This window comes from Arabidopsis lyrata (genome assembly GCF_000004255.2).
Source record: "Arabidopsis lyrata subsp. lyrata unplaced genomic scaffold ARALYscaffold_7, whole genome shotgun sequence".
NCBI classification, from domain to species: Eukaryota; Viridiplantae; Streptophyta; class Magnoliopsida; order Brassicales; family Brassicaceae; genus Arabidopsis; species Arabidopsis lyrata.
In genome coordinates, this window is record NW_003302549.1 from 23,976,860 (window position 1) to 23,994,110 (window position 17,251).

The 17,251-nt window shown below is 30.0% G+C and overlaps 2 protein-coding genes and 1 long non-coding RNA gene across 3 annotated transcripts; 1 reads left to right on the forward strand and 2 right to left on the reverse strand.

Annotated features, from left to right (window-relative positions):
• Positions 1-6,945: 6,945 nt before the first annotated feature.
• Positions 6,946-7,964, reverse strand: LOC9304847 (S-protein homolog 9). Its single transcript, XM_002870794.2, has one exon. It carries the CDS (start codon positions 7,869-7,871, stop codon positions 7,467-7,469), a length of 405 nt encoding a protein of 134 aa, XP_002870840.1. The 5' UTR covers positions 7,872-7,964; the 3' UTR covers positions 6,946-7,466.
• A 3,858-nt stretch (positions 7,965-11,822) lies between these two features.
• Positions 11,823-14,474, forward strand: LOC110226754. Its single transcript, XR_002330678.1, has 3 exons — positions 11,823-11,941; positions 12,431-13,457; positions 14,186-14,474. It is a non-coding gene; the product is annotated as an uncharacterized LOC110226754 (long non-coding RNA).
• Positions 14,475-16,172: 1,698 nt separating this feature from the next.
• LOC9306911 (S-protein homolog 8) lies at positions 16,173-16,873 on the reverse strand. The gene has a single exon (XM_021019826.1). The coding sequence runs from the start codon at positions 16,825-16,827 to the stop codon at positions 16,429-16,431; it is 399 nt and encodes a 132-aa protein (XP_020875485.1). The 5' UTR covers positions 16,828-16,873; the 3' UTR covers positions 16,173-16,428.
• Between the last annotated feature and the right edge of the window lie 378 nt (positions 16,874-17,251).

A 17,251-nucleotide genomic window follows, 5' to 3' on the forward strand; every position in this document is an offset into this window, starting at 1 on the left:
TGACCCTTGCTCGGATTTGATTGTTAATAATTGTATATAGTTTTGATGAATTTTACATAGTTATTTGTTAGTTTATATATGTTCTGTTTGGTATGATACCATAATGTTATTGTAGCGCATTGGTTGAGCGCCTCTCATTAGTCTAGTATGTCAGCTGTTCGATTCTCCATGGATGCAAATTTTCATCTTATTATCTAATGAAACGAAACGACGTCGTTTAGACTTAACGAAGAGTTCTAACGTAAATTTAACACCGTGATCGTCTGGTTAACGGAAATTTAACGGTATGTCCGAAATGGCCAAGTCAAACTAAACTTCACTATTTTGTCAAAAAGTCAACCTAAACTTTATAGTTCAGACTTTTTTTGTCCCAAATTTGAAAGTTCGCGCATTTGCGACATTTTTCCCGATTTTAATATGATCTATGGTAGAAGAAAAATATATATTGATGACAAAATTTTTTTGAATTGATATTCTTATTAAACTTGTTTATACACATAATTTGAAAACTTCAAAAAAGCAACTAATAATATCATGCCAAAAAATATAGTGATTAAATGTTCGAATTCGAAGAAGAAGGCTGAAAAGGAGATTTCGAACTAATGTATTATATCATTTCCACATCTTCCAAATGATTGTGTTTTCTTTAGGCCAAATTAAAGCTTATGTTTTAATTTATTCAATAAAGACTAGTTGTACGAATACAAATAAATCTTCTCAGTTCTAAATTAAACACAGAAAGCTACAAAAGGTTGTGACTGTTGTCTTTGTGTAAGGTCATCAAACTCTAGCATATGGCCAAAAGCATATGTCCATCGATCACCTTTATTGGCTTTGAAAGTGAAGTCGAAATTCAATAATAATAAAAGTCATAATGTTATATTTAGATGGGTTCAATCTAGATAAGCCTTAAAATAATAAACAAACATAAAACAAGAAATATAATAATCAAAGAAACAAAAAGAATGATTAGTGATGGGGGAAAAGGAGTTCATATTTTATTTTTCTTGGTTAAGTTTGGTGGCAGCCTTTGCACTTACAATGACTAAGGTTGATTCTTGCTTCTCTATCTTATAATTTTTGTTTAATAATTGTGGTCAGTAAACTTTGATATTGATTTCAGAACTCAAGTTCATAATTTTCAAATAATAGATATATAAACTCTTTCATACGTATGATCATGATTGTTTTTGCACATTTGAGTTGCCTTCTGTGTTTTCATTCAAAATTTGAATATAGCTTTGCCTTCTAAACGCAAATGTGAATTATCTCATATAATTTGTTTCTTTTAGTTGATATGTGAAAGTGAAATTATATATTTTATTAACATTAAGAAACTTATCATTGATATAAGTCGTAATTATTACTCCCTCTGCTCTTAATAAATAATGTTTTAGGCAAAACGAATTGTTTAATTTAATATAATGTCTTCTACTTTTAATGTTAATTTATATTTTTTTTGTGACCGTTTGTACTATACAAGTAGGGATTGTCCCGCGGTACACCGCGAGATGATTTTTTTTAAAATTTATGATTTTAAAATTTTTAAAATTATGTATTCTATATAAAAATTTGTAAATTGTATCATTTTTAAGATAGTTATAATTTATAGTTTATTATTGTCATTAAGTAACGTTATACTATGCAACAATTTTTGTTTTCTACAATCTTAACTAAATTAGACAGATTTGATATGTCTAATATTACAGGTTTCCAAAATAATAAAATGAGGATTTAACCCGTATAGAAGGCACGGATTAATGATATTTTAAAATTTTATTAATTTTGATTCAAACTCATCCCGCCATATAACTCGGTCCCGCCATATAATTCCATCCCGTAATATAACCCGTAATGTGTTAATTTAAAATGTTGATATGTTCAAATATTCATAGTATTATAAAACATTTATTGATTTAGATATAAAAATTATAATAATTGTTTGTAAAATATATATACGGCTTTTTTGAATTCCGATTGTTAGTAGTATTAAAAATATTTCCATTGGTATGAATATTTGTTTGGGCGATTTTGTGTTGATAATATAGGGTAATAAATGGCCATGTTCTAAAAATCCCCGCCTAACCCGATTACTCTCCGCTTAATCGCTAGGCCCACCCTCTCCGCCTTGATTAATGACTAATCCCTTAAAAAAATCAGTCACCCGATTACTCTCCGCCTAATCCGATTAATTCCCGCCTAATCCGATTATTTTCCGCCTAATCTTACATATATTTAATTAAAAAACAAATCTTAAAAATTAATGTCAATGGCATTACATTGTAAATAAGTGCCAACTCCAGGATTTATTTCAAAAATGTCTCCAAAAATGTATATATAGATTTTATTTATTATTGGTTGAATAGTATTTATGTAGATAATTAAAAAAAATTATTGTAGAACAAAAAACTAAATAATTTCTTAATATCTATACTAGTATTTTTGCAGTCACTTTTGAGTCGGGTGGGTAAAATTATTCTCGGATACTTTGGATACCTGACCCATTTACAAATTTTGGTAATAAAAAGTTTGTTGGGTCGGATTATATTTAACCCAACTCATACACCGGATATTCCATATTTAATAATTTAGATATTTAGAAGATTTGATTAGGATTTAGAATTATTATTCTCCTATCATCTTTGTTTGATTTGTTTTTAAATGTTTTGAATCATCATATAATACATAAAGTAAAAAAAAATCATTTTTTTTTCTGCATATACTGTGATTCAAAATTTTAAAAACGGACATATATTATCCAATTGACGAAAATGTATGTTCAACGTTTTACATCGATTAAAATATTTAGACAATGATTCTGAATCATATCATAAATAAGATCAACATTAATAAAATAAATGAGTTTTTTGGCCGGACGGATTTGGCGGGACGGGTTTTTGAATCAACAATAATAAAAGATTAAAATATAAATATCTTAGAAAATGATACAATTTGCAAACTTTTATATATAATAAATAATCGTTAAATTAAAAAAATTATTACTTTTAGAAAACAAATCAAGGGACGGGTTAAGAAGTTACAGGATGGGTTATATTTCGGAACGAAGTTATATGGTGGACGAGTTTGAATCAATATTTATAAAATTTTAAAATATCATTAACATGCCGCTTTAATACTGATTAAATCTTTATTTTATTAAAATATAAATGATTTAGAAAATGATATGATTTATAAATTTTTATATATTAATAAATAATCGTTAAATTTTAAAAATTACTACTTTTAGAAAACAAATCACGAGACGGGTTAAGAAGTTACATGACATGTTATATTTCGGAACGAAGTTATATGGTAGACGAGTTTAAATCAATATTTATAAAATTTTAAAATATCATTAACATGCCGCTTTAATACAGATTAAATATTCAGCTTATTAAAATATAAATGACTTAGAGAATGATATGATTTGTAAACTTTTATATATAATAAAAAATCATTAAATTTTAAAATAAAAACAAATCACGGGACGGGTTAAAAAATTACGGAACGGGTTATATTTCGGAACGAGTTTATATGGCGGACGAATTTGAATCAATATTTATAAATATCATTAACATGCCGCTTTAATACGGGTTAAATCCTCAGTTTATTAACAATTGTCTCGTGGATTCATGGTATATCGTTACTTAATAACAATTGCAAACTATAATATAAATAAATATGTTATAAGGAGATATAATTTACAAAATAGTTTTATACTAACTTTGAAAATAAATCATCCCGTGGTGTACCGCGGATTAAAATTTAATGTATGTATAAAAATATAATAAACATTTTTTTAAGAGAAATAATATTAATAATATACTTTTTGACAATGAATATTATGCTCGAATGGGTCATAGAAAAATTCATTGGTACATTTTTCTGAATTGACAAGTCAAAAACATATCGTCATTATTTTAGATACGCTCGATCAAAATACATATTAAAGAAATCTTTTGATCATATTTTTCCTTAACGCAATCAATCGATTCATTCCTATGCAAATCAGTTTTTTGTTGTTGTGAGATTCGGAATAATAAATTAGATTTCTATGACATGTAATCATATGAGAGTATATATGTTTACTCTTAAATTTAGAAAATATTTAATTATTATATGAAACATGCACACGCATGTGTATCTAAATTAAATAGTGATACTGTATCTTGTTTGACGATGATAAACAAAGATCCCTCCACTATCAAAAGATAAAAAAAATCTTTGGGATCATAGAAGATTTGGTGGAAATGTGAAAATACTATTGTTTCTTTATACAGTGGGTCCCACATTCTCTCTCGGGCCCATAGATCCACCTCTGTTCGACGGTCGGGCCGCCACGTCTGGGAGGTTTTAAAGACTTGTTTACCGATCCTAAAAATCACCACATGATCTTTTCTTCTGTTTTGTCCTCACTCACACAGTTCCGACAATCACTTCCTGGATGGACACCCATCCTGAAACTACTCCAACCCAAACACACTTAACTGTGGAGTTCTCTCAGGACAGTTGACCGAAAAGATAAGTGCACTTTGGTGATATAGGTGGCTAAATAAATTCTTTTAAACCTCTCCGCATACACCACTATATTCCTGAAATCGGGGTGTTACAATTCACCCCACTAACAGATCGCAACGTCCACGTTGCGCACCAAGACCGTCACCCCGGGCGGTGTGAGTCCTCTTGACTCCACACTCGTCTGGGTTCGTCTCTGATACCATTTTCAACGCCCCGACCATCCCTACCAGTGGGCCCTACATCCTCTCTTGGGCCCATAGGCCCACCACTGTCCGACGACCGGTCCGCTACGTCCGGGAGGCTTTAAAGACTTACCGATCCCCCAAATCACCACATGATCTTTTCATGTGTTTTGTTCTCACTCACACAGTTCCGACAATCACTTCCTAGAAGGTCATCCATCCTGAAACTACTTCAACCCAAGCACGCTTAACTATGGAGTTCTCTCAGGACAATTGACCGAAAAGATAAGTGCACTTTGGTGACATAGGTGGCCAAATCAATTCTTTTAAATCTCTCCACATGTACCACCATATTCCTGAAACCAGGGTGTTATAATATTGACATATATCAATTGTGTTTCCTATTATGAGAAATATTTAATAATATATTTTTGACAGAGGTTTTAGGTTATAACTTAATACATAAAACTCGTAGTACTACAAGTTGTTTTCCCTTCTTTTTTTTTGTCATCCGAAATTAATCAGAGCTCAAAAGAGCCATTCCTGGGGAATGTTGTTTACAAATGTGATATGAAGCGGTTCTGTACGAATTTTTGTGCCAGATGATCCGCTTTTACAAGTTGTTTTCCTTTCGAAATTTCATTTTCGATTTTTTTCCTTTTTTTTTATTCATAGACAATCGTATTACAACTGTTTTAAATAAATAAATGATATATTGATACGTCTAACTATGTCACATATATAAAACCAACTAGATAATTTTTCGGGTTATATGCAAAAGAGTTAATTAATAGACAAGTAACACGTTTAATATGTAGAAACCAAGATATATTAACACTAATCCTTATCTAAACATCATAAATACATCATTCATTTTATGGGAAGCACCATTTTTTAAATGGAGTAACACATATTCAATGGTGAGAAAAAACAATAATTAGATTGATAAAAAAGGTGAGGAGTAAGAAAATCGTTTCCAAATTTGTCCAATGAGGGTTGAAATCTTCTTTAAATCCTTAATGTTGTTGGGTTTGGCTAACACAAAAAAAAAATGGGTCTTCCAAAACAATGGGCTTTCATGAACCAGACGGAAATTGACATGGGAGAAGGGAGAACATGTTCTGGGAAGGGCTTTGCCCCAAATACACACACCGATATATACATTATAAGGTTCATTAAAGAGGTGTTAGGTGAGACAAGACCAGACAAACAAACAAGTTAAAGACAAAAAGAGAAACGAGGATTTTTCAAACAAGTTATTATTTCTTTTTTTAGTAAAGACTTGGGGTTTATTCCAAGTAATTTACGGATCCACTTGTTTAAAGTATGTGAATCTGAGACAACGAAATTCGCCCGAGAAAGAGGGAGGAATCAAATCATATATAACCGTTAGATGCAATTAGAGATAGAACAAAGTGAAATTACAATTTTTTGGATGGGAAAGTGAATGACGAAAGTTAGGGTTCATGAAAGGAACTGAGATTTAATGGGGATTATGAAGATTGCTCGAGAGAGTAAAATTTGCAGAGAGATAGCAAAAACAGTTTACGACGATGATCAAGGGATTTTTACTTTTTTTTTTCTTTTTTTTTTGTGTTTTTTTGTTTAATGAAGATCTTAAAAAAAAAAAACTCTAAGTTCTTATTTTGTAGTTAAATTAAAGAAAACAAAAATCTTCTTCGAATTTAACAAGGAGTTTCTTGAAAAGAGAAAAAACCTAGTTATTTAATTTTAAATATTTGGTATACTTTTTTAATTTTACTATATTTTTTGGTATATTTTAATAATTGTCGTTATATTTTTTTGAAACCAACTTCATTCTACTATATAAAGAGATGCTTGCCTCTCATTATTTCACAAAACACTATCAGTTCTAAAACTATTTCTCAGTTTTTGCACTCCTAATAAATCCGCTTTCACCTTATCGCTTTAGACGGACTGAGAATTTTTTGAATTTTTTTTACGATTTCAAAATCTTCTAAAAATTGTTTATGCGATTTACAGAAAAGTTACAGAAAAAATGAGAAACGACAATTTTTCAAACAAGTTATTTATTTATTTTCTTTAGTAAAAATTTTGAATTCATTCTAAGTAACTTGAGTTTCACTTCAAGTAACTTGTGGAATATTCTGAAAATATTTTCTCGAAACCTACCTCCTTCTACTATATAAAAAGAAACTCGCCTCTTATTATTTCACAAGTTCTCAAATACAAAACACTCATAAATTCTAAAATCATCTCTCTCTCTAGCTTTGTCCAAGAGTAAGTTCTTTAGTTTAATTCAAAAGTATATCGTAGATCAAGTTTGCTTGAGTCTATTACTCGTGTGCTCGGGTATTAGTTCGTGATCTGTTGTATCATGAGATTTATAAATTTTTGTTGTCCGAAAGAACTTACGCCCGATTTATTGAATTAAGGAAAAATATATCATATCATGCCTTCATGATTTATATTATTTAAATTATATCTTTAATTAATGTTGCTATAATTCGTTTATATTATCGTTACCTCAATAAAATTCGTATCTTTTCTCAATTCGGTGTTTGGAGATATTTAATTTACATTATTCATTAATCATGTAAGTACAAATATTAGTTTAGGTGAGGACATAAGTCTTGAAAGTTTTCGTAGTGAAAAATTCACATTACTTTCGATAATTTTATTTCAAAGGTTTTTCCTTCCACAATAATACACAAGAACAATAAGTTTTTGTTAAAAGTAAAACAAAGATTATCTAGATTCCATCATCCATTGAGTGGTTAATTATTATTTCCACTTATACTCTAACTTGGGCATTTCTTTGCCATGAGTGAAATAGATTCCATCTTCTCTAGCATCCCAAAAGTTCTTTTTACCATAATGAACTATGAGACCACTACCTTCATATGCCATAAACGATGCATGAAACTTGAAATTAGGCCCTTGCCATAAATCACAAAAAAATTCTGATCTCACAACACTATCATGGAAACTAAAATCATAGGTTTGTCCAGGGCGCAAAAAATGGAAGCCTAGATTGTCGTCGTTTGATGTGCAATGAATCTTCAAGACATTGTTTCGACCAAGGGAACTCTTGAAGTATACAGAGTTTTTCTCATTCCATTTGAAATCTGCGTTACTCAATCCTACACACAATCCAATAACGAGTAGAAAACAAGAGAGACGATTCATTGTTGACTGCCTGAATTTGGCCTTCCTTCTATACTTCTTTTAAATTTAGAAGTAATTAATCTGTAGATAATGAAGAGGGACAGTGTCCTTTTATACAAGTACTGTATTACATGGTTATTCGTTAGTTTTTGGTCATTCCTATTTTTAAACATGTTTGTTTTGACTAATACGAATCTGTTGATCGCTTTTGCTGTTTTCTTTCTGCTCTTATCGATTTTGCTGTTCCACAACTATTTAAAGGATTAATGCTTTTGATAGATATATTGCAACGTTCAACTTTGACATTAGTGATATGCATTACGAGTCATGTGACTCTGTTTATGTGAAAGCCTTGATTTTCCAATTAAGACTTTCACTCCCATTTATAGGCATCGAGTGGTTAGGCGAAACATCTAGTATTCTTATAAAACAATGGCTTGATCAATTGTTGCCATATATCTCATAATTAGCAATATTGAAATTGTTCTTGAACGCTTTGTAAAGAAATTTACCCAAAAAGAGCACTTATGAGTTATGAAGAGGTAAACACAATATATATTGCTTGTAAGCTGCAAGTGCAACCCATTTTTTTTGGTTAAAGAAAATTTGATCATTTAAGTGAAAATGAATTAGTTGTAATTACATGGCGATTTTCACTAACTAAAAAAAATAATAGACGGAAGGCATATATATTTATAGGAACAAATTCTCAGGGGCTCCTCAAGCTCTAAATTTTGTCTCAAATACTCCTCAATGGTAGAAAGACAAAATTACCCTTAATGAGGGTTGATTTCGGGTGATAAAGGTTAAATACAATTAAATCGGTAAATGTTCAACGAAAAACACAATAGCTCAGTGGTTGCGAGCTCCATGCGCACGCGCGCGCCCCCAGGATTCGAATCCTTTTATTCGGGTTGTAACTGGTACAACTAGGGAATATTCGGGAATATTCGGGTACAACTAAGTTGTGGTAACTGGTACAACTAGGGATTAGAGTTATTAGTTTACGTAAACTGAAAAGATAATGGTTCTATACTTGGCAGGCCATTGCAAAATAATTCTTTTTGGCATATATAATACTAGAGTTTAATCACAAGTGCTTCATAGTGACATGAACTACTCCAAAAATTGTCAAGGGGTTTGAGTTTAAAGCTTAAGTCAATCAGCACTTACATCATCTCGATGGACGATGATCTCATCTCACGTTATAGGTAATCATATGCAGAACTTTGTTTCAAAAATTTAGCACACCAGTCAATTTATAATACTGAAGCCCATATATACTTCAATTTTTTGGTAAAAAATTAGTTATATACACTTCATTTGATCATTTTTTATCGAATAAATAAATCAGTCCATAATTTTAAACGAAAATTTGATGTGCTATATGATGTATAAAAGCTAGAAAAGAAAAAAGAGATAGAAGCATTTGAAAGGGAAAGCAACACGATTGTGTGATCATTTCATGGGTTATTTATGGGCGAGGACAGTTGAGTATGTTTTTGTCTCACGTTTTGGCAATGAAAGAGAGCTTATGTCATCTTCAGAAAAAATTGCCTTCCCAACGAAACCAGTGTACAATCACAGTGAATGCATTAGTTATGCGGTTTGGTTACATACACTGTATCTCGTTAGCTACAGTACACACAATATGTATAGTACAATCTCGTTAGCTACAGTGTAAAAATGAAAAATATATAATAAATAAGATTATTATTATTTTTCACCTTCTTTTGTTTTCACATTTTTTTTGTCTCTTTTCAATTTTATAAATATTTATTATTTTTATACTATTAATTAAAAAAAATTTCTATCTTTTAAGACCCATTTTCATTTTTTTATAACTTTGAATAATAATTTATTTCTTAATTTTAATCATGTTGTTTAAGACAATTCGAGACTAACAATACCATGTACTCATGTGTACGTACACGGTAGTAAATTATGTGCATATATGTACATAATCATCTAAATAATTTGTATATTTACGTTTAAAATATTTTTTGAACATAAAAACAAAACATTTAAACCATGTACGAACTACACCTAAAACAATACCTAAAACCAAAAAATCAAACCGAACATATTCGAAAAATAAGAATTGAACCCGAACCTATTCGAAAAAATAAGAACTGAGACCAAAATGAAAATTCAGTGTTTTAATAGAAACGTGTACTTATACTAATGAACGTGTACGTGATGGAAAAAACATCGATCATTTTGAAAAAAATTGCGACATTCAACCATTTGTGAGCCCTAACCGGAAGGTAAGACATGATTTTTGGAAGAATGTACGTACACTACTAACTATATATATACTTGATGAAGTATGTAAAGGTGAATGTTTTACGTACACGAATACAAATGGGCTTGGTAGATGTGAGATGAATGGTAATGGTGTGCAATTTAGTATTAGAAGATCGGTTTTACCTTATTGATAATAAATGATTTTTATGAAGTGTATAATGACTTTTCTATATTGCTAAGTGGTGAGGTAGAGATGCTCAATATTGATGATGTTCCAATCTACGATAATTTAGTCAATGTTCGACTGATAAGACAGAAGTAGAATAGTACAATAGGAAAAGCATTTTATGTTGAGAGTGTGTTTAATTATTATTTTTTCACAAATGATACTATAAGTTTATCATGCAATCAAACGATTTTTTTAGTGGCAAAAACATACAAAATGAGGAATTTATCAAATATTTTGAATTAAAAAGTCAAAATCATGATGCACAAAATAATTAAAGGATATTAGACATGAGCATTAGACAAGAACATATTGTGAGGATATTGATACAAAGCCATGTCTAACAACATTGTAGAGTCTATGAATGGTTTATATATTCATGATATGAATTGAGATATACATATAACTGACAAAATAGCTTGATTTTGAAGTCAAATAATTTAAATGTTAATTTATACGAAGATAGTGGTTAGAGATTTATTACAACCACTTTAATGTTGTACCATTACGTTCCAGTAAATATTGTTGTGTACGTATGTAGTAAAAGACATGTGATTTAGGCATTTTTAGGATGTAACTATTTGGAGCGGTCGTGTACGTGTATCTCAATATTATCGTGTACGTTTACGGGTTTACTTTAGAATCTGTTTTATTCTCCACTAGATCCGGACCCGCACGTACGTGCGGGATTTTATATTTTACGAAATGTGTTTTATAAAATATATAATTTCGGGGGATGTGCCTTTAGTCAAGTGGTTAAGTCCATCTGACTCCGCCTTCTCCACCGGAATTCGACTCCACTAAGTCGTGTTACCCCGCGTAGTAGAGATTGGCTATGGATCGGGTCTTGTCGATTCAAAGACGTCAAAAAAAATATATATATATATATATATATAATTTCGTTTTGTTTAGTATTATTTAACAATCTTTTTCTCCTTTTTGTAGTGTATTAGATAATTGTATATATTTCATAAAATTATAAATTTAATGGGGAAATTATATTTTGTGTTTTTAATAAACTTCGGTACACAAATTTATTTTCTGTTTGTTATAATATAAATTTTGAATAGAAAGATTAGTATAACTCATACCAAAAAAAGAAAGATAAGTATAGTTGTTTTAGACAATTAATATATTGGTTTTAGTGATTGATTAATAATTTGGACAGTCGCAGAATATTGGTGTATACTTAGTTATAATAGTAGTATTTATGATTGTTCATAGAATATGTAATTTTAATTAAATGCCAAACAATTGTTTTGCTCCAACAAAAAATAGTAGATACCAATTGTCATTAAAAGGGTATTATACCCAACGAAATATTTATGAGCCCATTAATGAATCAGATAACAATATTCTTTTGGGCTGAAACCCACGAAATTGTCTTGAGATCGTTTCAGATATACGTCTGATTTTTTTTTATTGAATAGATCAATGTCTTTTTTTTCCATAACAGATAACTCTAGAACAGTTCTTTTCTTATCGTCTTCACTAAAACACACCCAAAAAAAGCAGACGGTTGTTCGTAATAAGAATTATTCGCAAAATTGTCCGATAATCAAGATACCATGTCTTCGTTTATCATCTGTGAATCGCAACACCGGAATTCTACAAAGAGGTAAGCTTATTATTGTTTCAAATTTTGACTTTATCTTTTCCAAGTGTTTCGATTAAAATTCCAATCTTTGAAATTTTTTGTTTGAACAGAGCTCTTGAGCATTGATTGTCAAGAACCCGAACTTATATGGATTAGGATTGCTAATTTGGTATCTAAATTGTGATTTCAATTATGATTATCAACAATTCTCAAATCGTGAGAGGTTATTTTTAGATTGGTTAGTTTTAAAACAAATCTCTTATTATAAATCTACAATGAATAGAGTTAATACATTTTGTAATTGGATAGTGTATAGATTTTAACAGTCAATTTTGTTACATGAGAAGAGTTATAATTAATTTTGCTTCCTAAATATTTCAGTTTTGTCTGAAGGTGATTTTGTTGGCAAAAGAAAATGATTTCCCAGATTAGTTTTCTGATACGATTATGAGTTTATAAGATCTGTTTATAAATTCGGGGTCATGATGATACAAAGATCAATTTATACAGGCCAAAGATCATCTCTGTGTTTAATTCTTTTGGAGGAGGCTGTATTTATGGCATCTTTGTAGCAAATCAGAAATATGGAAGTATATATGCAAAAGGTTAGTGAGGCTTTGTGGCTATTCAGTCTGTAAAATTCAGTAAGTAGAACTGATTTAGTAAATTCGAGGCTTTAATAGGTTACATGTATACAAGCTAATCATCATGTCTGAGTATAATTGGAACACTTTGTGCGGCTTCTAATGATGTTGTCTTTGGAGCTATTCAAAAAGCTTGAAGCAATGTTAAGGTTATTTAGATGATAAGGATTGCATACTTTTTTTAGGTCTTACGAATATTTAGTTGCTGTTAAACTTTTGAATGAGTAGAATTGTGATAGAAAACATTGATTTGTCAATCTTTGTTAAAATGAGTCTCGTGATTGGTATATTGTTTTCTAAAGTTTTCATTAGCAATAAATTGCTTTCTTATATTGTTTGATGATACTTAATCATCGTAACTGCTTCTGTATATGAATTATATAACTTCATATTGCTTAATATGAAGTTAGTAAAGCAAACTTTTGAATTGGATTTTGATACTCTGGAAAAAAGAGAAGATGAAAAGAACAGATAGTTGATTCAAAACAACATTATTTCTTATCTAGAAAATGATTTCAGTAACCACAATACTTTCCAAATGCCTTTAGATTCTAGCTTTTCCCTGTTAAACATATAAAAGAAATGATTATTATAGGATAGCATATTTCTAAAAATATTCAATCCTTGCTGATTATTAGTATAGATTGTTACCTCTTGCATATCATGTTGCTTGCAAAGCAAATTGTTATATGTTTTGAAAATCTTCTTTGAACACCACATTCATCGTTGCTTTCTGTGGGTTTCCTTCTTTGTCCAGTATGAGGATTTTTTGTCCTTTCTTAGAAGTTACCCTAGAGATTGCAACATAAAGTTGGCCATGTGAAAGGTTTGATGTCAGCAAGGTTGGTGATCCCAAGCTTTAACGTGAAGAGAATAGATGAAAGCTTTAAAAGGTGAGTTCAATAGAATTCTTTACCCTATATTTATAGTAATCCAAAGTCGCCTAGCATTTTCTTAGGTTTTAGAGAATTACCCCCAAAGAGGATAATTTCGAATAAGAATATTTAAGGTATATGCTTGATTTGTGGCAATTTTTTGTATAGCTATTATGATTTTTTTGGGTAGAAATTACAACTGAATATGGATTTGAAGAGAATTTGTTATTTTAAATAAAAACTAATAAATGAAATCGAATATCAATGAATTAGTTTTCTTCCAATATAGGGAATATGTGGGATTGGGTTTGTATAGAAAAATCCGTGAACTGATTTTTTAAAATTTGAATTTATAGTTTTACTTGTTATGGAATGATTTTGAAGCAATTGAATCTAATTTTTTGAAACTTTAATTGCTAGCATATTCTCGATTAAGAATAGCTAAGGAATATGCTTGATTTGTTCCTATATGAATATATAGACTCATATATATTTACTTTTATTTTTGATAAAACTCATAAATGAATATTTCAATAAATGGATTTTGTTATTTCTGGTAAAAACTCATAAATGAAATTGAATATAAAGAAATAAATTTTCTTTTAATCATCGGAATATATGGGTTTGGATTGTTATAGAAATATAAGAGAAGTGATATTATTCTAATCCGAATTTTAAGCTTTTCTTGTTATGGTAATATATTTAAAGGTAATGAATCTAATTATTATTTTCTTTAATTACTGTAGATCCGGATCATAAATGCAAGAGCTTAATATCGAGCCTATTGATTGTAAGCCCAATAGGACCACTAAAAAATTGCACAAATCGGGTCTGCTAGGATCCGCGTGTTTTACCGAGTGTAGACCCGAGATCCGCGTGTTTATCCGAATGATGATCCGACTAAAGGATCCAAGATCCGCGACCCAGTTCGAGCCTATTGTCCATTATACCCCTCGTCTAAATCTTTTTTTTAGTCGTAGAATCAAATATTTGTAATGGCATTTTTTGTAATTTTTTACCTTTGATAAGGTTATTTATTATCCAATGCTTCCCAATTAATAGTATAGATTAATAATACCGTGTAACATAAAATTCATTAAAAATTTTAAAATAACAATTACAGAGAAAGAACAACATCAAAATAGAAATATCATTTATACTGTACTAAATATATTAGCATTTGGCTAACTCGCCGTGTGCACCATCATAGATACCAAGTGTTGCAAAGATTCTTAAAAGGACTGGATATGGTGTAACATTCCATACTTCGAATGCCTTCAAGGTATATTATGAAATGCTAGTCAAATTAACCAAGTTGATCCTAGTTGAATGTCACAATTCTTTCCAAAATGATTGATGATTTTTACGTACATGTTCATTAGTATACATACACATTTATATTAATAAACTGAATTTTCATGTTTGCCTCACAGTCGGTTGTGCCACGAATATCCCCGACATGTCCCATCCCATATTTTTCAACAAAAAAAAAAATCTACTTGTTGTAATGTAAACTTCTTTAGTACCATTACTGCCGTTTATAGTCGGTTGCAGGACGTTCTCCTACTTGACTAATTGTTGTCCATCGTCATCTTCATCGTCCTCCTTCTCCTCATCGTCGCTCTCATCCTCTTTTTCTCTATCCTCTTTATTGTCCTCTATTTTATTTTTCTCATCTACTTTCTCATTGTTTTCATCCACATTTGGAGCCTTCAATCTGGATTTTGTTGCGTTTTCACCCCCGAACCAGGTTAGTTTCATCAGCCCTCCATCAGACACACTATTCACATTATCCTTAACGGATTGGATAAAATAACACAAACATGTTTACACTTGGACTCCAATATTAATAAACTTGGTTAATTTGACTAACATTTCATAATATACCTTTTAAAAATTTGAAATATGGACCCGATATCAATGTACAAAAATAAAAAATAATTATAACAGTGAAAATAGAAATAATATGAAAACAAGAGAAAATGTGGAGAAGAAAATAATTATGTTTTTTTTATTTTTTATTTTTATTTTTTTTGCTCGAACACTATAGCTAACTAATCACTGTCTTCTGCTATACATTTTTTTTGTTGACAGGAGCATTTTTGTCTGAAATTGACTTAATTGCTAAATGGTGAAAGCCCAAATTCATTTTGTCAAATGATGAGAGATAAGTCATTTTTTCCCTAAACGTGAAAATTTCTAATCATTTTATCATTATATGTCTTCTTACATAATCATGCATGCATATAGGTGCAAATTAATATTAGTTTAGGTTAGGACATAAGTCTTGGAAGTTTTCGTATTGAAAAATTTACATACCCACAAAGTTTATTATTAATTCTCCATCGGTTTCAAAATGTAAAACGTTTTAAGGTTTTGCACGTAACTTAATAAAAACTATACTTCTTTTGTTTCGTTTTACTTGTCGTTTTAGAGTTAACATTTTGTTTCATATTACTTGTCGTTTTATATTTACAATGCAAATTTATGATTGAATTTTCAGTTTTAACCCTACTTCTTAAGATTATTAATTACTTATATCAAACGAAATAATGTATTAATTAGAGGTAAAATAATAACTTTAATTTTTTTTTAATTTGTGTGAAATAACCTAGAACGACAAGTAATATAAAACGGAAAGAGTATTTTTAATCAAAATATTCCTTTTTCTTTTTAAAGCATTTAATAAAAGCAAAGAACATGTTACTACATGTATTTAATAAAAACACACAATTGCTTTTGAATTCTTTTATTATTATTTTACATTGGGATAACAAAACGTCTTACATTTTGAAAAAAAAAAATGTCAAAATATCTTACATTTTGAAACGGAGGGAATATAATAAGATACATTTACATATAAAAGTTGAAAGAGCAAGATATACAATATGAATTGAACGGCTATAGTAAGGATGTATTGCTACAGGCAGCCCACCTAAATAAAACAAAAAGATGAGTTAAATTCCATCTTTTTTTGAGTGGTTAATTATTATTTCCACTTATACTCTAACTTGGGCATTTTTTGGCCATGGGTGAAATAGATCCCGTCTTCTCTAGCATCCCAAAAGTTCTTTTTACCATAATGAACTATGAAACCACCACCTTCATATGCCATAAATGATGCATGCAACTTGAAATCAGGGCCTTGCCATAGGTCACAATAGAATTCTGATTTGAAAAGACTATCGTGGAAACTAAAATCGTAGGTTTCTCCAGGACGCAAAAAGTGGAAGCCTAGATTGTCGTCATTTGATATGCAATTTACTTTCAAGACTTTGTTCCGACCAAGAGAATTCTTAAAGAAGACAGCGTTTTTCTCATTCCACTTTGCGTTACTCAACCCTACGGACAATCCAATGACGAGCAGAAACCACGAGAGACTATGCATTGCGTTCGTTGTTCGAATTGGCCTTCTTCTATTATTTTTTTATTGAAGTAATCTGCAGATAATCAATAGGGACAATTTCTTTTTATACAAGTGTATCTTTTCATTTTTGGTCTTTCCTATTTTTTAACATGTTTGTTTTGACTAATGTATTGATCGCTTTTGCTATTTTATTTTTGCCCTTATCGGTTTTCCTATTTTGATAAATTTATCTCAACGTTCAGCTTTGACATTATGATATGCATTATGAGTCATGACTCTGTTTATAGATATTCTTGTTATAGTATTTACTAAGTGTGAACTTATTAACCGAATTAAGGTAAACCAAATTTAAAAAATTTATACATACAAGATAAATAAAAGGTCCAAAAACATTATATATGATATGCATTATGAGTCAGGACTCTGTTTATAGATATTCTTGTTA

Excerpts from the sequence above, each read along its gene's own strand:
- LOC9304847 (XM_002870794.2), bottom strand. The coding sequence starts at position 7,871 with ATGAATCGTCTCTCTTGTTTTCTACTCGTTATTGGATTGTGTGTAGGA.
- LOC9306911 (XM_021019826.1), bottom strand. The coding sequence starts at position 16,827 with ATGCATAGTCTCTCGTGGTTTCTGCTCGTCATTGGATTGTCCGTAGGG.